Source organism: Bison bison, unplaced genomic scaffold (genome assembly GCF_000754665.1).
Source record: "Bison bison bison isolate TAMUID 2011002044 unplaced genomic scaffold, Bison_UMD1.0 scf7180017864499, whole genome shotgun sequence".
NCBI classification, from domain to species: domain Eukaryota; kingdom Metazoa; phylum Chordata; class Mammalia; order Artiodactyla; family Bovidae; genus Bison; species Bison bison.
Window position 1 is genome coordinate 9,341,469 of NW_011495058.1, and position 24,852 is coordinate 9,366,320.

Here is a 24,852-nt window from a genome sequence, read left to right on the forward strand (position 1 = left end):
CAGTAATGAATGTATTTCTTTATTAATGCAGGAGCTATATGTGATGTACAATATTGTCAAACCCAATAAGCTGAACTTGCATTAAAATTGCATTAACTTTTTTATATTAAATCATGTCTTGTATTTCAAAAAACGGCTATGGTAAGGTTGAAATAACTTAATTTTCTTCACACTCCAGTCATTAAAGTTTTACTTTCCAGAAAACTGAATGGTAACCCACAGCACAACTGTAGTGGGTTTTAAGGAAAAAAAGTTTCCAAATGATTAAAATCAAGATCCCCTTGAAAAAGAGAAGAGTTCTGCTAACACATTCTTTTTTCTTGATGGTATTTCATAAATAATGTAGTCATACAGCTTCCCATACAAAAATTTATCACCATCTTTGCTCTGTTGGAGTTAATTGGTTTTAACTCATTCTTATTTTATTTGTTTGGTTACTTATATGGTTGAACCATCGGAAATGCAGCCAAATGCAGCAGTTGAAAGATACTGACCTGTGGTCCAACTGGGAAAGGGGGGTGGGTCTGACTGGCCTGATGTTCAGGAGTGCCTGGGTCTGACAGTGCTGGGTTTCCTCTGGCCCCTGGAATTCAAAAGAGAAGTGCGCCCTTAATATAAAATCCACCCTGGGAACTTCACATGACCCCATTTTCCTGTGATGTCACATAACATTAAGGCACAGATGATATGCCAGAGTGCTTTATCAATAGCTCCAGAGCTCAAATCACTTGTCAGCTGCATACATTATGCTAACGGACATTCGGGATGGACAAAGTCATTCCAGGAGGGACAAGGCCGGCCGTGACAGCAGAGAAAATGACACCATCATCCGTCGTGCTAATAGGCTTGCATTATACATCAGCTTGCAGGGGGTGTGCCAACGCGGCCCCTGTGTGCGAAACCGCATCCTTTATGCACAGGCGGGCAACACCTAATCTAATTTCCCAAAGCCAGGGAAAGCCTGATCTCAGACATGACCAAGCACATCTATATTATCCCTTAACATGGCTTCATACCCTTAAGCTCTTTCTCCATACATACTTCAGACATTGAATCTCATGGATACATTTTCCAGAAAACAAGAGCTTTTCCTTTTTTAAATTGAATTATAGTTGATTCACAATGTTGTATTAATTTCAGGTGTACAGAACAGTGATTCAGATATATATATATATATATATATACACACACATGTATATATATGTTCTTTTGCCTTATAGGTTATTACAAGATACTGCTGTACAGAAGGTTCTTGTGGTGGCAGTTAGGTCCTTAAAAGTTCATGTGTCTCCTTAAGCAAATTTCCTCTGTGCTAACTGACCATCACCCTACCCTCAAGGAGCCCCACTGTGGTGAGCCTAGAACATAACATATTTGTTTTGCTAGAATCCTGTTGGATGCTAAAGCATGGGAAACAAAATTCAATCAAAATAGCAGATCTTTCAAATCTTCTTAAATCTTCTCTGAGTATATGCTTATATGCTCTTTTTCAGGACCAACCAAAGAATGTGATATAGTGGCTATAACAATAAATACAGGAATAAATGAACAAGTAAACAAATAAATAAAGCTAGCAGCCATTTTTTAGGGTTCTTAGTTGGAAGCTTTTGTTTTCTTGGTGGTTGAAATCCAATTCCAAGCCATCCTTAACAAGATCCTCTTTTCTGATGTTTGTCATATGAATAGCAAGTGGAAGACAATTCAAGCCCTGTTTACTGGCAGGCCATGGATGACCAAGAAGAAAAGATATGATTCTGTCACACTTATAAATTTTAAAGAAGGTGTTATTGGCTCATTTAAAACGAATTCTTCTATATATTCTCCAAAGGGACAGACTTATAAATAATGGAAATGGGGAAAAAAATACTTCAGCGCATTAAGCTACAAATAAAATTGACTGCTACATATTATTCAATTGACTTCTATCTCCACAGCCATGTGTCAATCATAACAGCATTTTATAATAGGATTAAGCAATAAATGTGCAAATCCATTATGCAGAAATCTGAAAATCTGATTAATTTGTAATATTTTTTTTTTGTGCAGAAAGTCAGGAATGGACATTGCTTGGGGAATACTTACAAGCATTCTATTGAAATATCTAAATTGATTTGGAACAAACTAATAAAAACACAGACTTGCTGACATTTTATAAAGTGAATTCTGTCAAAATATGTTTGGCATTTTAATGATTGCTGTCATTTAATAACAAGGGTAAGATGACCCATCATAAGATGCCCACAATTTTCCCATAATGTGCAGGAGACTTTTCTTCTAAATTTTTTATATGTGATTTATTTATTATGCTTGGGTAGCAGGGCACTTTAAACTGGGAGGTGCATTATGCAGTGTAAATCTCACAACTTCAGTTCTTATACACTCAAGTCCTATTTTGCCTTCAAATTTTCCGTAGAGCTTTATCTTCTTTTATAGAGCTAACCAGATATCTAGTGATGATCAATTAGGTAAATTCTCAAATGGTTAAAAACCTTTGATGCTTTTTATGAAGATGCTTTTAAAAATTGATTTGTTCTTTATATTTTCCTGACGTGGATTTTTACATCTAACTGTAAGAAGGAAGTTTTACAATGCACAGGAAAAGAGAAAAATCTGTGTACACAATTTAAACATACATATCTTGAGTAAGGAGGGAACAAACCTCAGCCATTGATTCACTCTCCTGTTGGAATGCTCGAACTATCTCATTTTCAGAAAGGAGCAATGATTGCCTGCAGGACTTTTGGATGAAAATAGGAATGATAGCTGATGTTGATCATGTTGATATTGATCATATCATGATCATGATGTAGGTATGTTTCTTTCTTTATATCTTTAGCTCAAGTTATCTGCAAACACATGCCTCGTTTTTATTTTGCAGTAATGACCTCAACATATCTTTATGCTTTCACATTAAACTCTCTTAAACCACATTCCCCAAAATACATATATCTTAATTTAAAATTTTTTCTATACTGTGCCAGGCCCTTCTGTCTCATACTTCTTTCATCAGTACTGGGACCACTTTTTGATTCTGTTTCTAATGCCACATCATGTAATGTTTGAGATCTGTCCCATTCAGGCACGGTGTCACAAGATGGTGTCTTTGTTACCCATAACTTGACACGGATTACATTTGCTTACATTTTATTCTCTGTTGCTGGAAGCTCTCACCAGCGCACAGCAGCTTGTTTTGAGGCTGGTTATTCTCAAAAACCATGTTCAGTGCGGTCCAGGGCAATTCCACACAATTTCATGTGTAAAATGAAGTCTTTCACAGGCTCTAGAGAAGATTATGTATGCTCTTCTGCCTGGATCAAAAAGTAATGTTTCTCCTTAATGCGCATCTTCATTTCCCCCAAACGTATGTATCATGCACAATCTTGCAGGACCATAAACTAATCAGTCCGGGTCGTAAGGCAGCTCCCAAATCAGGGGCCTTCTCAGAAGTTGGAGAGGGGATACAGCAGTCAGATTGAATAAATGACATTGGCTAAGGGTTTCAGAGAGATTTGAAGCAGGGCTCAGCTGTAAGTTAGCAGAGAATTTGAGGTTAGATATGGGCACAGATATGAAAACGTGAACTTAAATGGGTCGGGCAGGTTACTCCTGATCACAGTCCCAGGAAATATGCTACCTCTCTGGAGATCAAAGAAGCACAGAAAGCTCTCTGTGGCCTGTTCTGAATTTAATAGTCTAGACTTTTCAGGCAGGAACTGTGAGATCTAGAAGGGCAAGGACTGTGTTCGCTGGTTTAATGCTTTATGTCCAGCTCTTAATGTAGGTATCATTCACATTGACTGAATACTCACTCAATGGAAACAGAGGTTTGGCTTTTAATTGGGAACTGGTTTAATTCCTTTAAAATAGGTATGGGCATCCACTTCACTAGTTACTCTTGTTTAGCATCAATTTTGGAAATATCTCTAAATTATTAGCTTCTTGGTAAATTCAATCACAATTCCAATTTTTGTTTTGTTTTTTGCTTGTTTAATTTTATTGGAGTATAGAGTATTGAGTAGAGTTCCCTGTGCTATACAGTAGTTCCTTATCAGTTATATATTCTAGTTTAGATATTAAAAGCAGTTTGGTGGACAGGTTAAAAGCAAGGACTCTTAAATTTGAAACTCTACTTGGGTTGAGATTTAGCCTGGCCAGTTAACTATCTGTGTGAACTTGGCCGACTTTCCAGTTTCTTCGTGTGTATACACCAGTTTCTTCTTGCAAAAACCTGGGGAAATAATTCTATGTCTTTCATAGGGTTGCTATGGTGATAATTAAATGAGCACATATATTTGTAAATATCTTAGAAAAGTGCATGTTTGTCATAAAATTGTTATTTCTCTTGACTAGTTATAAGATTTAATTTATATTCAATACAATATTTAATGTTATTTAATTTGCCCATCATATCTTCTTGCCCCAAGTCAACTCAATACATACTCCCATGCCTACGTGTGCTGTCCCCATTAACTCACACCCCACCCTACCTCTGTACCACTTGATAAATGTTTGGATCTGAACTAAACGGTCAGGTCTGTAAGAGCCTACGAAGTGAGATGTTCATCAATAATGCTTCCTTTGGTCCACGGTAACATGACCAGCTAATAGGGCACAAAGATATTGGCTATTTGCTCCCAAATTCTCACCAAGACCATAGCTTAGATCAAAAGTTCTTACCGAGGCCTGTGAATCAGAATTCTCTGTGGAGATTCCTGAATACATCCTTCATAAGCCTACTGACAGACTGTCTAAGAGGTGGCCAATGTGTACATTTTTATAAAACTCCACTGGTGATAGAAGACCATGGGAACACACAGTGGCTCAGATGCTGTCCAGACAAGTCTGAATCTCTCTGTGCTGAGGATGTCACGTACAATCAGTTTTACAACAGCAGATGGGTCATCAGCCAGCATTACCCCCTTGGCCCTCCAAGTTCCTTCAGCTGAAGCATTCCTCCATTGCAACCCTGGTGGCATTCCAGCTTAGCAAGGGGACAATCCATGTCAGATGCACCTATTTTATAATGTTCATAGGTACCTCAAGGAGTCTAAAACCTGATTTTAAAAGGGATCATAACATAAAATTTAAAATAGCTATATTCTATTTCTTATTTCTTTTGTAGCTTTATCAGATGCAATTAATGAATGTTGTTGACTGAAAAGCAAATGAATTAGTCTCCTATAACATTTACAGTTTGGGGTCTTCATTCAGTTTTTTTTCCCATTGTCAAAATATATTAATGGGCTTTAATTTTTGAGTACCTAAAGTTAAAAATAATAAGATGATCAGGAAATAAAATAAAATAGCTATATAATAGGAGTCACTTCTCTAAATACAGGGATCCCTGATAGAAGTCTGCCAAGGAAAGGATAAATCATAAATGTTGGAGACACTGAAAGACTGATCAGGAGTTTGGCTGAAATACCACAATAAAACTTAATTTTAATCATTAGGATGCCTGCTTATCAGAGCATTGGTTCATTTAACACTACCTTTCCAGTATTGGTCTTGTATCTAATATCTGCAAAGCTGCTGGCTGCTCTTTCTGCTCTGGAGGGCCTGGCCATCCACAGAACTGGGGAGGGGGAAGGTGATACCTCTTTAGTACCTTCTGGATTGAAGGAGTCTCAAAAGTTGCATGCCTCCCCGCCCCCAAGTCAAGGTCAGAGTTCCTGAATGACCATCACTGCATTCCTTATAGCAATTTAGCTTCGCTTTTGCAAATTAAAAAAAAAAAAAGACTGTTTTGTATAATGATTTTTATTAATTGAGGCAAACAAGACTTAGTACGTCTTAGCAATTCTAAGAGTAAAACAGATGTGCGCTCCAGAATAAAGGAGCAGATGGAGGAGAAAACAGAGTTGCATGTTTGAGTGGCTCATCAGAATACACCAGTTCCACTTTCTCCTCGGCCATCCCTCGAACAGTCAGTTTATGAGATTCCCTGGCTAATGACCAATGCATTTTTAATGAATCAGGTTCTTCAGAGGGAGAGTTTGGGTTTCTGTCTGTGATGCATTAGCATAAACATAATCACACGAAGGTCACAGGGATCCCTTAGCTTTTTCTGGCATTTATACCTTTCCTGCCCATTGTCTGCTGTTTTCACCAGGGAGTGAGGTGATGCAGAGGTTGCTTGTTATAAGATGGGTGGTTGAATGCATTATTATTTCATGTTGGGCATGTGAACTCAGCTAAGCAGGGCAGAAGCCCCCTCAAAATTAAACTTCCCTTTCTTTCAATTTCTTCAAGATTCCTAAATGCCAAAAGGGAGCGGAGGTTGTCTATAAACACCTTTCCAGAGCCATTGCTACTGTCTGCAATTTTTTTTATTGCCTGTCAAGTTTTCTTTAGGATACTCGTCACACATGTATTTATGTCCAGAACACTATACAGATCCCCAGTGGACCTGGAGACTCTAAAGTAATAAGCCGCACTTGAAAAATCTAACATTTATTAATTCACACAGGGTTTGTGCATTTTTGCAAGTTCTGTTGTCAAGTACTTGTAACTTCACCCACTGAGGGAGGCAAGGAGAACAGTAAATGTCCATGACATTAATGGGAAGAATGGATCCCTTTAGTCTGTTAGCAGGTGACTTATCTGGCCTTTGGTGGCAGGAAATTCAGTTATCTTTGAGTGAGGGGTCTAGATCCTTGATGGTTTTAAAAGCTATATTTATGTAAAGGCTGTACAAAAGCATGAAAAGTTAAACAGAGATTCAAGATATCCAGGTAAAGGAGAACAAGAAACCCTACAAATCCCTTATTTGGACTTGACTATCTGAAGATGCTTTTGTAATATCTATCAAAGTTATTCAATAATTGCTTCAGTCCTCCATGTAGACTTACTCCATGTGTGCTCTGGAAACCTTTACAGACATTTTTTCCCTCTCAAAATTTCCTAAATCTCCCTTCAGTCTTTGTTCAACAATTTTTACCATTTATTTTCACATCCATCTCATAAAAACAGAGCTGAACTCCTGTGATATCCAGGCCAATAAAGTTCTCAATTTCTGTAAATGCTTCCTCTTAGAAAAGAGATGAAAAAAGAGACAGTCATCAAATATACTTAAGCAAAATTCCACAACACACTGTTGGCATGTGGAGAGCTTTGGGGTACGTATTATCCCTGAGCACTGCTGTCTCTACAAGAGTATAGATTCTTTCAGGGCAAACACTCTTTCTCACTCACCTTTGTGTCTGCTGCAGGCCAGCTCTGGGCTTGGAATGTATGTATGCTCCTATGTATGTATGTATATAGGTATGTTGGTGTTTAGGTGTGTGGTTCCTAAAATGAAGAAGATGTGTATCAACATGTGCTGAAACAGTTTAAAAACAGATTTTAAGACACCTGAAAATGATCTGTCTCATTTTAAAAATGTCTTTCCTGATCTAAGAAGCTTTACTAACTTCAACACCTTTTTGCCAATAAGTGGCCACTTCCTCTGGCAAGGTCACTACTAGTGGGTCATGCTCAACACTGCACTGGACTCAGGGATGATGGCCTTGCTCTCAACCTACTGAGGGGATCCTGGCACAGCCCCTCGGGACACAAAGGTTGTGTCCATCCTGTGTTTCAGCGTCCATCTAGGGAGTTGTTTCCGTGCTTAGGAGGGCTGCCTACATAATTTACGGTGTTCAATGCCAAATGCAAAGGCAAGTCCCTAGCCTGGGGCTGAGAAGTCAATCTCCCCCTTCCTCAGGATTGCTGCCTTAGTCCATGGCAGATGGGTAAACCCAAGGGATTGCGATCTCCACACTGGGATGCATTGGACACCTGGATTGTGGTGAGTTGCATGTTGATTGTATGACTCTCCCCACACCTGAGCCCAGATCGCCAAAAAGGGCAGAAGTGTGAAGGCAACAGTTACGCTCCAGCTTTCAGGGTTCCCAGGGCACCCAGGCCAGAGAGCAGGTGGCTGAGAACTGCTGTGTCCTGGGGAAGTGGGGACATAGTGGCTAGACCCCCAGAGCTCCAAGCTTCCCGGCGTCCCACCCATGTTCTTGTTGTCCCATTGGACCTGACCACAAAATACAATTTCAAAGATAAATTATTAAGAATTTCAAGATGGTGACCTCAGAGCATTAGGTTCCAAACATGCGGCCCTGCTGGGAGCTGAGATGCGTGTGCCTGCGATGGCTGATGGCCCATGAAGCAGGCCCTGCCCAAGGGACCTTCTTGTCAAAGGTCTTTAAATTTTGAAAATTGCATGTAAACTTACAACTGCTTTGAGGGCCATTTTCCAAATCAGTGCAAATTCTGATAAGAGTGTTTGTGTCCCCAGAGGAACTTAGACATGGCTTTTTTCTCCCCCCAAAAAGACTGAATTCACAAATCAGCATGTTAATATCAATGACCATGTAAATATACCATTTGGTGGAAAATTAAGATAAAATTTTGCTTAGTTTTCTATCAGTTCTCAGTAACTATCCCTAAAATGGGGAGACAGGGCATGAATTGCTTAAAGGAGAAATCATAGAGAAGATGTATTTTCTCAGTTGCGGACCTATCTTACTAACAGTGTTATACTTTCACTAACAAAAAACAGATTTTTCCCCCTCCTGACCAGTTTCCAAGTTTGATGACAAGGGTCTTGGAATGAGATCAAGACACTCTGAGGTGGAATCACTGGCTTAGTTTTAAAGGTCGCCTGGGTTACATACCCATGGTAAAATATGCATGAATTACTGAGAACTAACCTTAAATAGGCTTGAACTGGTCCAAGCTGACAATTTGCTTTAAAATTTTGGTGCAAGCTTATGTGAAGAGTGTGTGTATGTGTGTGTGTGTGTGTTTGTGTGTGCGTGTGCATGCGTGCATGCATGTGCTAGGGTGGAGATGAGGCAGAAGGGAGGGAAACTAGTCTATTTTTCTTGCCATCGTCACAGTACAAGTGGAAGGGTCAGAAGTCGCTATGGTTCTTTTTGCAATAGCCCTTACAGCAACTTTTGTTTGTTTCTAATATCTGCAAGGCTTTCCTTGCAGCTACCCTGACCTACAGACCTGCCCCATCAAAAGTCTCATTGAGTTTTTAAACTGTTTTCAGTATATTAAGGTTCTTAGGTGAGGAGCCCCCAAGATGGGCAGACCTTAGGAACACTGTGGATCCAGTTCCAGACCACCATAACAAAGCAAATAATGCAATAAAGCAATTCACACAATTTTGGGGGGTTTCCCAGTGCATATAAAAGTTATTCTGACACTATACTGTAGCCCATTAAGTATGAGATAGTATTAAGTCTAAGAAATGTATACATTGTAATTTTAAAATACTTATAAAAATGCTGACCATCATCTGATAACACAGGGTAGCCATAGATCTTCAATTTGTAAAGAAATGCAATGACTGTGAAGCATATTAAAGCACAATAAAACAAGGTGTGCCTGTAGATACTTGGACCCCAAGTCTGAGAAGGAGATGAGGGTGAAATAGAGGGAGCTATGTCGTGGTTACACGAGCTCAAACTCCTGGCTCAGACGGAAGTCAGGTGGAAACCACAATGATGTATGGGTTCCCTCTTCTCCAGACCTACATGCCTTCCAGAGGTCTGAACTCTGCACAACCTTTCAGCAGCAAGAAGGCTGCTGAACTGACATTCAGAATATGATTTAACCATGAGCCACAATGGAAGAAATCATTTCTTCAATTGGAAATGATGGCCTCTGGGTGCAGTCACTTCTGATAACACATGCGGTACAAGATCTCAGAGACCCTCAGTACAGTAAGCGCATGGCCCTAGATCCACAGTGACTGCAAAGAGCAGGTGATTAGATCATCACAGACTGTTGACTTTCCCAGACTGAGATTTCACGGGGCAGTCCAATTAAAGCAGCCAATTAATGATTGTGAGAATAGAAAGATCTCAACATTTCATTTTGCCAAGTACAAATATTTTTTAAATTGCTACATACTCTCATGATCTGATAATACACACATTTTAAAGCCTTTCTCACACCCCAAAGGGTGTATTCTCCGATTAAAGGAAAATCCTTTAAATTGAAGCAATTCAGATTAATGAAAAACTCATTGCATTGGACATTTTTTCCCATTCTCCCTTTGTCTTGTGTCTGCTTTGTTGCAGAGGGACACTGGTCTGTCCCAAAGCATTCAGGAGCTTCTGGGTGACCTGATAGGATTTGAGGAGTCATAGCAGTTCTCTCTTTTCACTCCTCCAGGCATAAGAAATGTCTGACCAACTCCCAAAATGTTTCTTCTTTTGAATAAGTAATTCTTTTGCCTTGATCATTTTATAGAGATATCGGTATAATTTGCTTGACATATAAAGTTCTATGTGCCAAGTAATACATTAATTACACACATATATATGTATAATTAACCCTTGGGCTTCCCTGGTGGCTCAGATGGTAAAGAATCTACCTGCAATGTGGGAGACCCGGGTTTGATCCCTGGGTCAGGAAGATCCCCTGGAGGAGGGAATGGTAACCTTCTCCAGTATTCTTCCCTGGAGAATCCCATGGACAGAGGAACCTGGTGGGTTACAGTCCATGAGGCCACAAAGAGTCCAACACGACTGAGCGAATAAGCAGCATCATTAACCCTTATGTGTGCATGTGTGTGTGCTCATTCACTTCAGTCATGTCCAACTCTTTGTGACTCTATGGACTGTACCCGGCCAGGCTCCTTTGTCCTCTGGATTCTCTAGGCAAGAATACTGGAATGGGTTGCCATGCCCTCCTCCAGGGGATTTTCCCCACCCAAGGATCAAACCCACACCTCGTGCATTTCCTGCATTGAAGGTGGATTCTTTACCCACTGGGCCACCTGGGAAACCCATTAACCCTTATAATAACCCTATAGGGTGCTTATGATTATTATGTCCATTTGTACAGGATACTAAGGTTTATAGAGGGTAACTCACTGCTATGTACATACCTAATTAGTGACAGTTGTTATTGTTCAGTTACTAAGTCATGTCCAACTCTTTTGCAAGCCCATGGACTGTAGCCCACCAGGTTCCTCTGTCCATGGGATTTCCCAGGCAAGAATACCGGAGTGAGATGCCATTTCTTTCTCCAGGGGATCTTCCTGGGCCAGGGATTGAATTCTTGCCTCCTGCATTGTTAGGTGGATTCTTTACCTCTGAGCCACCTTGGAAGCCAGTTAGTGACACAGACATGACTATATCCCAGGATATCTGATAGATGGAAAGCCCACATCTGTATCAGCTAGACTACTCCACTGCTCAAATATTTTATAATAGCTAGAATCCATGGAATACTTACTTTAGGCCAGACACTTTGTTTAGTATTTTGTATACATTTTCTCATTAAATCTCCAAAGAAGCCCTGTGTTACAGGATTATCATTCCCCTTTAACAGATCTGGAAACTGAGGTTTAGACAGTTAAGCAACTCACCTGTGGCCACAGTTAGTGAATTTGAAATTGGGATTTGAACCCAATTCCATCTGACTCCAAGACTTACACTACCCTATAAATCACATGAAATGTCCCAGAGAGACAGAACACAATAAATCCCAACATCGTGATAGAAACTGTATTCGGGGGATATTTTCTTCTGTACCTAGTGGACCCCGGCTCCAGAGACCTCTAGGTACCCGGTCTGGGAGGGGTGATGGAAAAAAGAGAATGGAACACAGTGAGGGAGAGCGACTTCCACCAGAGAAGTCCAGTGACTTCCATAGGTCTTTCCTGTGTCCCATTTGTTCCCAGATATATCCTGACAAGTTCCTAAGAAGCATCCCAATCTACTTTAAAATAATGTTCATAATCAGCAAAAAGACAGCTGCATTTAGTTTAGGATCTCCGTATTCAAGATGTGATCGCTGGACCAGCAGCATCAGTATCTCCTGGGACCTTGCTAAGAAGGCAGACCTGCAGGTCTCAGTCCATCCAGGGTCTCAGACTCCCTGAATCAGAACCTGCCTTGAAAGAAAATCCCCAGGTGATTCATACTCACAATAAAGTGTGAGAAGCACTGGTTTTGAGTTTATAACTCCTTTCCTGCCTTCTTCCTCCCCTCCCTCCCTCCTACTTTCCTCCCTTCCTTCCTCCCCAACTTCCTTCCTTCATTCCCTTGGGTGGCATTTGAAGTGTAACTGCACGTAAAACGCCCACCTTTTAGCAGACTTCGGCAGTGGACTGTTACGTCCTCTCTCACGGAAGCTGGGCGGGGACAGGTGAGAATGCAGGGAAAGCAAACATTCCAGAGACACACTCTCTCACAGTAATAACCCCGGAGCACGTCTCACCCGTGCAACCCGGTGGGAGGACTCCCAGTGAAGAGGTTCACAGCGGGAAGATTTGCTCCTACATTCTTAAAGGGAAGCGTATTTGTCCTTTTAAAAACACAACAAAACTGATGCCAGATGTAGCCCAATATCCGCGCTCTGTGATTTATGGCAATTTTCCTGACACTTTCTCTTTCCATATCCATATCTTTGCTTTTCCATTTGTGAGGTTCCGTGAAGATAAGAGTCTGCCTCTCCATTTCAGTTATTTACTCTCAGAACAGCACATTCTTTGCAAAAGTAGCCAGAGCACTGCTTTTAAAAAGGGGGAATAAAAATTTTAAACCCCTTAAAGCTGAAATAAAACTGCATTTCCACACAGATACTCCAAAAGGGTAGCAGCATTTGCGATCATTCTTGCGTGCAACTAAAGATTGGTGAAAGTGGGGTCATTTAGAACCCAGCAAAGGACAGGAAGGAAATACCCCGGAGGAATTACATTGCATGAAATCGTAGCATCACACCTAGTTAGCAAGCCCTTACAGTAATGGAGCTTCTATGACAGCATGACAACACAAGATTGGGCAGGAAGAAAAGGAGGTTGCACAACTCACTGTACAGATTGCTAAGTGCTGCCAAAGCTTTGGAGCTGGGGCAACAAAACACTGCCCCTGTAATAAGATGAAGTAGATCCAGAATATGGAAACTCAAATTAATGACCCATCAATAGATTGTTGGTTAGATTTCTGCCCCTTGAGAATTGGTTATAAAAAACCGAACAGTCAAACAACTAGTCCAATTCATGTGTCTCTGACCATTTTTCTCTCACTTAGCCTATTTATTTCTTAGCATTACTGTAATTGAAAAAGTATCTATTGCTAAAAGATGCTATTAACTTGAGTGCATTCATAGAGTGTTCTATCACTAATAGATTTAGGTCATATTTTTTCATCCTTTTAGCAAAGCATTATTTTGTTGTCCTCTTGTTCTGAAGATTTTGCTCCACTTAAAGTCAAATAGAACAAAAGCTTCACAGAACTTGTTCAGATTGGTTTTTAGCATTATTTTAACTCCATTACATGACAGGATCAAATGCGTAGCGATTTCCATTTGCTATATTAACTTATTTTTGGATCTGTGTCAGAGCTCATATTATACAAATATGTCTACGAAACATGACTTGGACTCAGATGATAATAGCAAAGTTTTAAGTCCAAATACTTTAAAAACTCAACTTCTCGAGCTTACATTTGGCTTTACAATGGTAGTTAGTCTCTGAATTTAAATAGAAAACAGAGCCAACCATTAACTACAATGGTGAAAAGGTGAAAGAGTGGAAGAAGAGCTGTCCAGTCATTTAAAAATATATACCACATTTCATCAAATCTAGGATGCTACTGATATAAAATTCATGAATATTATATGTTCTACCAAGAACAAAAAAAAAAAGCTGCCAGTTAAATCAAGACATGACACTGATTATAAGACACATCCCAATTTTTATCCTAAAATCTTCCCTTTAAGATGTCACATTAAAATACGAGGGAGAATGCTGTGTATCTCAGAATGAATAAAATGCATTAGTATTCATTGGCCTTAATATATCTATAAATTATGGCATAGAGAATTGGTTCAGCTCAGTTCATTTCAGTCACTCAGTTCTATCCAACTCTTTGTGACCCCATGGACTGCAGCACGCCAGGCTTCCCTGTCCATCACTAACTCCCAGAGTTTATTCAAACTTATGTCCATTGAGTCGGTGATGCCATCCAACCATCTCATCCTCTGTTGTCCCCTTCTCCTCCTGACTTCAATCATTCCCAGCATCAGGGTCTTTTCAAATGAGTCAGTTCTTCGCATCAGGTGGCCAAAATATTGGAGTTTCAGCTTCAGCATCAGTCCTTCCAATGAATGTTCAGGACTGATTTCATTTAGGATGGGCTAGTTGGATCTCCTTGCAGTCCAAGGGACTCTCAAGAGTCTTCTCTAACACCACAGTTCAAAAGCATCAATTCTTCGGCGCTCAGCTTTCTTTATAGTTCACTCACATCCATACATAACTACTGGAAAAACCAAAGCTTTGACTAGACGGACCTTTGCTGGCAAAGTAATGTCTCTGCTTTTTAATATGCTGTCTAGGTTGGTCATAACTTTTCTTTCAGTGAGCAAGTGTCTTTTAATTTCATGGCTGCAGTCACCATCTGCAGTGATTTTGGAGCCCAAAAATATAATGTCCATCACTGTTTTCACTGTCTCCCCATCTATTTGCCATGAAGTGATGGGTCCGGATGCCATGATCTTAGTTTTCTGAATGTTGAGCCTCAAGCCAACTTTTTCACTCTCCTCTTTCACTTTCATCAAGAGGCTCATTAATTCTTCTTCACTTTTTGCTGTAAGGGTAGTGTCATCTGCATATCTGAGGTTATTGATATTTCTCCCAGCAATCTTGATTCCAGCTTGTGCTTCATCCAGCCCAGCGCTTCTCATGTTGTACACTGCATAGAAGTTAAATAAGCAGGGTGACAATATGCAGCCTTGACGTATTCCTTTTCCTATTTGGAACCAGTCTGCTGTTCCATGTCCAGTTCTAACTATTGCTTCCTGACCTGCATACAGATTTCTCAGGAGGCAGGTCAGGTGGTCTGGTATTTCTATCTCTTGAAGAATTTTCCACAGTTTGTTGTGATCCACACAGTCAAAGGCTTTGGCATAGTCAATAAAGCAGAAGTAGATGTTTTTCTGGAACTCTCTCAGCACAGAGAATAAGTAATAGCATAAACTAGAAATTTTACATTAATCTCTAAATATCCTCAAGATTTGGTAAATCAGACTTCATGACTAGAATATGATAGTTGGATAAAATGCCTTATTTAGAAGAAAAGAGTCAATCAAGAAAGGATCAGTGAAAGAAACTAACATTTCTAGAGCATCAGTCTGGCAATAGACTAGAATATTCTACATATGTCACCTCATTTAATCTTCATACCAACCCCACCCCCCAATCATGATATGAGAACTCATGTTCAGAAAATTTCAGCAACAGACATACATCCACAGCTTATTTTTTTTTAGAGGAGGAGGAGAAAGAGGAGATGGGATTCAAACCCACATTTGGTCAAGTCTGGGGCTTCAAGACACACTGTAAGCAAATGTATGCTGCTGCTGCTGCTAATTCACCTCAGTCGTGTCCGACTCTGTGTGACCCCATAGACGGAAGCCCACCAGGCTCCCCCGTCCTTGGGATTCTCCAGGCAAGAACACTGGAATGGGTTGCCATTTCCTTCTCCAATGCATGAAAGCGAAAAGTGAAAGGGAAGTTGCTCAGTCATGTCCAACTCTTAGCGACCCCATGGACTACAGCCTACCAGTCTCTTCCATCCATGGGATTTTCCAGGCAAGAGTACTGGAGTGGGGTGCCATTGATCTAAGAATATGTATGATGAGCTGTGTTTAGAAATGTCAACATGCTTCAGCCAAAGACTACCATGTAGTTGAACTTGATTTACAGACTCATTGACAGAAGGGAGACTGCAATGGGGCATCACACTAAGAAAAGATGACATCCATCTGGGCTTGGGTTGAGTGATTTTTAGAGAGGGTTTGAGGAAGTGAAGCTTTGCTCTGGACTGGATGCTATCTGGAAGTCAGAGCAATATTATGATTGAATATTTTAATAATTCTTGTATAGAAGATAGGAAAGGAGGGATTAAAGCTATAATTGGAAAAAGAAAATATTCACTGATTATTAGCCAGGATGGGTGACTAGTTGGTCATTTTGTGCTCTTGACAATGTTCTTGGTTTTGTCTGTCTTTGGACATGATTATGAGGTGATCTTGGTTTTATCCCAGTCTGTCCTGGTCAGAGTGACCTTGTCTGATGTTATTCTGCGAAACTGTGTTCAGGAAGAGGACACTGAGGCCTCCTCTGAGTGCCCAGCCTTTGTATTCTGACAATACAGCCTGGAGTTAGAAAGAATTGTGTCTTCATCTTTGCTTCACCTGTGATGTCTGTGTGGCTCTGGATAAGTTACTCAACCTCTCCAATCTTGAGTTTCCTCAACAGTAAAATGGAGGTAGTCATGGCACCTGTATTATAGTTGTGATAGGGAAACAGATTACAGAGTGAAAAGAGCCCAGTGCTGCGCTTGGCAAAAATAAACTCTCAGCAAAGTTGGCTTCACTATCAGTTATTAGTGGAGCATTATTACAAATGATTATCCACTCACAGGTGATCTTGATGAAGAAGCAATGAGGAAAGCACAAGACCACAGAGAACACCCTTGAGAGGAACCTGTAAAATCAGACTTATGCAACCAATATCCAAGAATGAATTCAGGTGTAGGAAAAAATGCAGGAAGACTGGAGAATGAGGATGATGCCTGAATCTAAATTGCCATATCTAAAAACTCCTCTGAAGTATTGCCCAGTGATCTGAACACATTTCCCTCAAGTCTAAAACAAACAAACAAACCAAAAAACTCATCATCTCCCCTCTCAAAAGCTCCAGTTCCTCCCAAATGCACAATTCCCATTCATGTTCACCCTTCTCATCACACATGCTCCAAAAGCAAATCTCTAAATTCTCTTTGCCTGTTCTTTCTGCTTTTCCCCTTCTCCCCGAGAGATAGCCAACCAGCGTATCCCCAAATCTTGCACTCCAGCCTTGCATGCCACTCCCCCTTCTCTGTTTCAGCTGCCCTCTTCGTCACTCAGACCATGGGCACAGTCATCCTGCCTCTGACCTCTCCTGTTTCTCATCCATCCTACACACTGGTGCTGGTGAGCCCTATAAATACTGGAGATACCCCTGCCTTTGGCTTCTACCTCTAGGATCTGCAGATGGGGGTGGTGAGGACTTGGCGTGAGCATGGTGACACTTTTGTCAGGAAACCTGTCAATGGTAAAGGCCAGCTCCAGGGAGAGACGTAAAGGGAACAGGAGTGCCTCATGGTGGGGAGCACAGGCTCTGAAGCCGGATTGCTTGCTGTCTCTACCATGTACCAGAGATGGGAGCTCAAGTGACTTATCTTCCTCTGCTCAGTTTCATCATCTGTAAAATTAAAATAAGAATAGTACCTCCCTCATAAAGTGAGGATTATGTACACTAATCCACATAATCAAAGTTTCTGGTACATAGTGAACAGTCAAGTTGAGCTTTCTTATCTTTGTCATTGTTGTTGTTCTTATCGTTACTGTTACACTTCAAGGGAGACAGAGCCCTATGCTGCAGTCCACATATCTGAGTGCATCATCCAGAAGGGCTGTTGTACACAGAGTGGGCAGCGCTCTAGACAGCAGGCCTGGGAACTGTGGCCACAGCTGTTTGATCTGACAAAATGCTCAACATTAGCTTCAAACATTGTCAGTGCCTCAAGGGCAGGGTAGAGCTCGCAGGTGAGTCAGGAGAGAAGCACAGAGACAAGATGGAGCAGGATCCAACAGCAACCTCCCCTAGAGGTTTGCAAGGGCTCTGAGGCACAGGGAAGACAGGCACTGCTCCCAGCTCTGACCTGGGGGAGAGAGAACTCAGGCCAGAAGGACACACAGGCAAGTGTGAGCTAGGGTACAAAAGTAAAAAAGAAATTACACTTCCCAAGTGGAAGGTACAATTTTTAGGGCAATGTCTGGCAGAGATGGCTTTGGCCACAATGGTGCAATTGATGCCTGGGAATCTATACATGGGCTTGGTGGCATACAAACATGAGTCCAGAAAAGAACTTGGCTCCTAAGTGGATTCTAAGCACAGATGTATATATAAGCGGACTCAAAATCTGAATAGACACAGCCACAAAGGAGGTAGTGACTGCCCTCACGAGTGCGTAAACAGCAAGTGACTGCTCAGGGCACAGCCTGGATTCTGTTTGTATTTTATTTTACTTTATTGTGGTAAGGACACTTAACATGAGCTCTACCCTCAACAAAATTTTAAGTACACAATATAGTACTGTTACAATAGGCACAATGCAGTACCTATATAGAACTTATTCATTTTGAATAACTGAAATGTTAAACCCACTGAGGAGCAAATACCCTTCCCCATCCCATCTCCTGGCAACCACCGTTCAACTCTCTATCAGTTTGAAAATTTAAGATACTTCACATAAGTGGAATCATGAAGTGTTTGTCCTTCTGCGTCTGGCTTATTTCACTTAGCATAATGTACTCCAGGTCTGTTCATGTGGCATACAGAGGATTCTTTCTCTTTGAAGAGTATCCCATTGTATGTTTACATTTTCTTCATCCATCCCTGGATGAACATTTAGGTTGTTTCCATATCTTGGCTATTGTGGACAAAGAGCTATCATCTCACACCTGTTAAAATAGCTCAAAAAAAAAAAAAAAAAAAGACAACACACGTTGGCAAAGATGTAGAGAACATGGAAATCTCATGTACTGATGATGGGAATGTAAAATGGTGCAGCTGTCATGGAAAATAGTATGGAGATTCCTCAAAATAAAAACAAAACTACCATGCAATCCAGGAATCTCATTTTAGGGTATATACTCTAAGGAAATGAAGCAAATTCTACACTCCCATGTTCATTGAAGCAGTAGCCAAGATATGTTTGTATTTTCTTATAGCCGCCATTTATCTGCACTTGCATTGGGAGCAATCAGGTTCTTGATCTGTAGGGGAGTTATTCTTGTGGGATTCTGAGTCCTAAAATCTGGGTCTGGGTTCTGAATCCAAAACCAAATGTGAGCTCTAGCCACCTCATTTGAAAGTTGGGATCCTTAACCCTACTCTGATCATTCACTCGTCATGACATTAAGTTCTTGATAAGCAGCAGGTCGGAGAAGGCAATAGCACCCCACTCCAGTACTCTTGCCTGGAAAATCCCATGGATGGAGGAGCCTGGTAGGCTGCAGTCCATGGGGTCGCTAAGAGTCGGACACAACTGGGCGACTTCACTTTCACTTTTCACTGTCATGCATTGGAGAAGGAAATGGCAACCCACTCCAGTGTTCTTGCCTGGAGAATCCCAGGGATGGGGGAGCCTGGTGGGCTGCCGTCTCTGGGGTCGCACAGAGTCGGACATGACTGAAGCGACTTAGCAGCAGCAGCAGCAAGCAGCAGGTATTTTATAAGATGCTAGGGACTCATAAAATAGTATTGCGTTGTCCTACTTCTCCTGCTCACTCATTCCCAACAAATATTGACTGAATAATGACCGGATATGGTTCCTGGGCTTCTGAGGCTTACAGCCTAGCAGGGAAGCTATGCATTAAACTAATAGTTAAATAAAGACTTGTTTCAGGAGATCCCTTGTACAAGACTTCCTGGACCCTTGGAGGATGAGGGGCAGCCTCAGGATGTCAATCTCCATTTCCATCAGTTGCCCCCCAAGAGAAGATGTTTGGGAGTTCTTGACCCTTTCCATTAGAACTTCCTTTGAAATATATCCTTCATTTTTTCCCCCTAAACCAAGATTTGTAATAGAATCTTAATGGCTTGTATAACAAAATATAAAGGAAAGTTTTAAGACCTTGGTCCTTGAACCCAGCTGTCTCCATTGACAGCTTTCCTGCACTGGTAGGAAGGAGGAGACTATCTGGATCTGATGAACCCAGGATTATTTACTATATATTTTAGCTGTGCTGAGACTCTTGTCCTTATTTCCCTCTTGTTCCTTGCCCCCTCCTTTCTTTTCCCCAAGCCTATCGCGATGCTGTTCTAATGACTGCACAGAGGTATGTGCATAGCCATCACCACTTCCCTAGGCAACAATGGATAAACATCAGCTTGAGAAATCCCAGCTCTATATTATTTATGAAGCTGCAATTCTCCTGTAAATAACCCAGTTGTTAAAATGATATGTATCTATGTAATTGAGTCTTCTGTATACAAATAAATAAGACTTTATTGCAATGTCAGAAGTTAACAGACCAGTCAATAAAATCAATAACTCACTTTTTCTTGCTTATATATCTAACTTTTCTCCACCTTTCCTATGTCCTCTGTTTGTTCTGGTTACATATTACCACTCACACGAAAACACAGCTCTTGTGCTTCTGTTGCTGAAATGGTAGGTGAGAGGCGAGATGGCAAACAAAAGGGAAAAAGAAAACCGAGAAACCTTCCACCCAGGTAATGTTTCAGATTTCACGTGTATTTATTTAATCAAACTAAAGAGGAGGGAAAATGAATGCAGATATTTTTAATCTGAGTGCCCCACCAAAGTGAAAGTCACTCAGTTGTGTCCGGATCTTTGCGACCCCATGGACTATACAGTCCATGACATTCTCCGGGCCAGAATTCTGGAGTGGGTAGCTTTTCCCTTCTCCAGGGGATCTTCCCAACCCAGGGATCAAACCCAGGTCTCCCACATTGCAGATTCTTTACCACAAGGGAAGCTCTTAGTGCCCCACCAAAGGCACAAACAGATCAGGTCACAGCATGGGAAGCATCTCCAGGCCAGTGTTGCCTTGTTCCTAACCTCTGTCACAACAGCCCTGCTGGATTAAAGCTGCACTCTTTCACCACCATGGCTGAGATCATGTCAGCATTTCCCTTTCAAATCCCCTGCATTGAGAAATGGGTAATTCAACTGGAAAATTTTTCTCTGCATAAACCTTGCCATATACTATCTCTGAAGTAAGGAAGAGGTTTATTTGGAATTGGTAGGTATTTTTGAAAGCAATTTGCTTAATTGATTTGGCTGAGTTCACTATAAGAGCTTAAAAGAACAGCTTGATATTTTTGGTGCTTATTTAAAAAATCCAGTTAAACAAATTGGCATTGACCCAAAGTTTCTGCACCTGAGGGGGGAAAGACAACTGAAATTGAGAAAAAGAAAAATTAATAGATTGAGTGACTCTAATCTTCATGATGGTTCTATTGCTGTGCAAATAAGTCTGTGATTTAATGGTCCATCCACATGGACCAGTTTGTCCTTTCTCGTGGACTAAACTGTCCCTCTTTATTGTCTATCAGAGAAGGACTGAGGCTTTTGGCATAGGAGGAGGCTGGCATTTATGACAACTGACAAGGAATGCAAGTGTCATCCTGGACTTGCTATCAGGTCAGTGGAATACTAGATTCTTAGAGGTTTGATGTTGAGAATATGGTAACTCCGGACTTCAGTTTGGAGTGTGTAATAATAATTGAGATTTGTATATCATCTTCTGTATTATAATAATAAGGAATTAGGAGTTTGGGATTAACACATACACACTACTGTACATAAAATAGACAACCAACAAGGACCTATAACACAGGGAACTACAGTCAATATTTTGCAATAATCTGTACACCTGACACTAACATAACATTATAAGTCAACAATACTCCAATAAAAATAAGTTTTAAGAGGAGAAATTATATTCATTATAGTGGATCATGAATAGAAATCCCAACTTTTAAATTCATTCTTTGGCAAATGGAAGCAATGGGACAAGGTAGTCTACAAGAAGTCTCAGCATCATCAAGGCCAAGCAAACATGAGAATTATTGCTCTAACGGACACTGCCAACTGCTCCTGACCCAGGTTACAAAACCCATGATTTTCCTCATTGTATTTTTCCTGGAATAAAATGTTCAGGTTTGGAAATAATACATCCTACGTGCCTCTGGGACTCCAGTGGAGAGGTTGACACTGCCAGATGCTCAAGGAGGAGGATGTAGGGTGGAGACATAGGCCTGGGAACCATCAACAAACAGGCAGTATATAAAACTATAGAGTGGATGGACTCCCAGGAAAAGGGTATTGAAGAGCAATGACTTAAGGTCAGAATTCTGGGGATCAGCAACAGTTTACAGCTGTGGCAGAAAAGAAGAGGCCAGGAATGAACCAAGAATAAAACACTCAATGAATAAGATAAGAACTCAGAGTTCAAGACCATCCAGTGGCCAAGAAAGAGATTTGCAGGAGGACAGTACAACTGGTCATCCCAAATGCTTTGGAAGGAGTCAAGTAAGAGAAGAAGAGAAAAACATCCACTAGACTCGTTAATATGTTAACATATACCAGCTAATTAAAATACTGGAAGAAGAAATGTTAGTATGAGCAGTTTCATTGGAATAATGGACCTTGAGGCTGCATTTCAGTGAGTGGAAAATATATAACAAATGAAGACTATGTGTTTAATCAGGCAGGTTGGGTTAGATCAGTGATTTTCAAATTGTGGGCTGTAGTCTATTAGTGGGATGTGAAATAAGTTTAGTGAGTTGCAATCAGCATTTGAGAAAAACAGAATGTGATAGAAGACAGTAGAATAAGATTGCAATAGAATGCTTGGTGGCTCCCCTGGTGGCTCAGCTGGTAAAGGATCCATCAATGCAGGAGACACAGGTTCGATCCTTGGGTCAGGAAGAACCCCATGGAGAAGGAAATGGAAACCCACTCCAGTATTCTTGCCTGGAAAATTCCATGGACAGAGGAGCCTGGAGGGCTACAGTCCATGGGGTCACAAAGTGTCGGACACAACTGAGCATGTGCACACACACACACACAGAATGCTTGGCACACATTATTATTTCAAGAAATAATAGGGCAAATATTATTTCAAGAAATCTTAGTTTCAGTTACATATTATATTTAAGTGTATTCTAAGTCCCAATATGAAACATCTCTTGTACTGGAATTTAAGGTCAAAAAAGTTTGAAGTCCTCTGGAATAGAAAGCAAAAAAAATTCTATGGCAGCCAGGATGGGAGGAGAATTTGGGGGATAAAGGATACATGTATATGTGTGGCTGAATCCTTTTGCTGTCTACCTAAAATGATTACAACATTATTAATCAGGTGTATTCTAATATATAATACAAAGTTTTAATAAAAAGATAATATGGAGTAAGGTTTTTACCTTTCCTTTTATGCTCTTTTTCTCTGTTTTTTGAATTTAACATGTCATCAGTTCCCTGGGATGGAACCCTGACTGATTCGCTGTGGCTCTCAAACAGGTCCACACACAGTGGACTTAGCTGCTTCCATCTTTGTGCTGTTTGCTCCATTAGCAGTTACCTCCATCTAGCCCAAGCTCAGAATTTACTCTTCTGGGGAGCTCTCCATCACCAACCGGCCCCTCCTTCTGCTGCTATTGATCCCTTTACAACTGGTAGCACTTTTAATTTTTCAAAGAGCTTTTCACATACATTTTCTCATTTGACCCTTACAACAATCCTGTGAAGTAGCTAAAGCAAGGATTATTATCCCCATTTGGAAGATGGGGAAAATGAAATACAGTGCACTGAAGTGGCAGGACCTAAGTGACAGGACACGCAGCTGGTCAATGGCAGGCGCAGGGCCAGAACTGAATCCTCCCCAGGCCCCGCCAACTCTGGAACTTTCCAGGACACAAGGAGTGATTCTAATTGGGGTTATGTTAATTCCTCTGTCAGTAATAACTTCTGGTGACTAACAGAAATAAACATGGTGCTTCATACGCTCTAGACCCCTAGTGCTGAAAGTATGGTCTATAGGTCAGCAGCAAACACAGAATCTCAGATCACCCTGGTCCCTCTGGATCCCAATCTATGGTTTAAGATACTCAGGTGGTTTCTATGTGTATCGAAAATTGAGAATTACTGCTATTGGTTGTGTGTGTATGGTCCCTCTGAGTCCCACAGTTAATAATAACAATAGCAAGGACTCACACTGGATTTTCTAGGCACTTTGACTCTTCTAAACTCGTGACACTAACTCCATTGATCCCCATGACAACACTAGCTAGGGTAGGGGAAAGTTTCGCTCTGATCTACATTTTACAAAGAGCCAAAGCAGTGCCCAATCTTGTAAAAGTGGCAGCACTGAGGTTTGAACCCAAGAAGTGTGGCACCACCATGCATATTCTCAATGCATTTTCCCATTCCATTTCACTGATGAAATAAGAGCATCCTTGCTGGTCTTTTGGGATCATCCACACCATCTAGGACAGTCTTGAAAAAGTAGCAGTGACTGAGGTTTTCTTCATTGATCAGTAATGCTATAATAATGTGGAATTTGGAAAACTCAGCAGTGGCCACAGGACTGGAAAAGGTCAGTTTTCATTCCAATCCCAAAGAAAGGCAATGCCAAAGAATGCTCAAACTACCACACAATTGCACTCATCTCACACGCTAGTAAAGTGATGCCAAAATTCTCCAAGCCAGGTTTCAGCAATATGTGAACCGTGAACTTCCTGATGTTCAAGCTGGTTTTAGAAAAGGCAGAGGAATCAGAGATCAAATTGCCAACATCCGCTGGATCATAGAAAAAGCAAGAGAGTTCCAGAAAAACATCTATTTCTGCTTTATTGACTATGCCAAAGCCTTTGACTGTGTGGATCACAATAAACTGTGGAAAATTCTGAAAGAGATGGGAATACCAGACCACCTGATCTGCCTCTTGAGAAATCTGTATGCAGGTCAGGAAGCAACAGTTAGAACTGGACATGGAACAACAGACTGGTTCCAAATAGGAAAAGGAGTTCATCAAGGCTGTATATTGTCACCCTGTTTATTTAACTTCTATGCAGAGTACATCATGAGAAACGCTGAACTGGAAGAAACACAAGCTGGAATCAAGATTGCCAGGAGAAATATCAATAACCTCAGATATGCAGATGACACCACCCTTATGGCAGAAAGTGAAGAGGAACTCAAAAGCCTCTTGATGAAAGGGAAAGTGGAGAGTGAAAAAGTTGGCTTAAAGCTCAACATT

The 24,852-nt window shown here is 40.9% G+C and overlaps 1 protein-coding gene across 1 annotated transcript in view; it reads right to left on the reverse strand.

Moving 5' to 3' along the window:
* Positions 1 to 24,852, reverse strand: part of POU6F2 (POU class 6 homeobox 2) — a 389,753-nt gene that overhangs the window by 267,597 nt on the left and 97,304 nt on the right. The window contains exon 2 of the mRNA XM_010829123.1: positions 495 to 583. Coding sequence (XP_010827425.1) covers positions 495 to 583 — 89 coding nt within the window. The remainder of the gene's footprint in view (positions 1 to 494; positions 584 to 24,852) is intronic.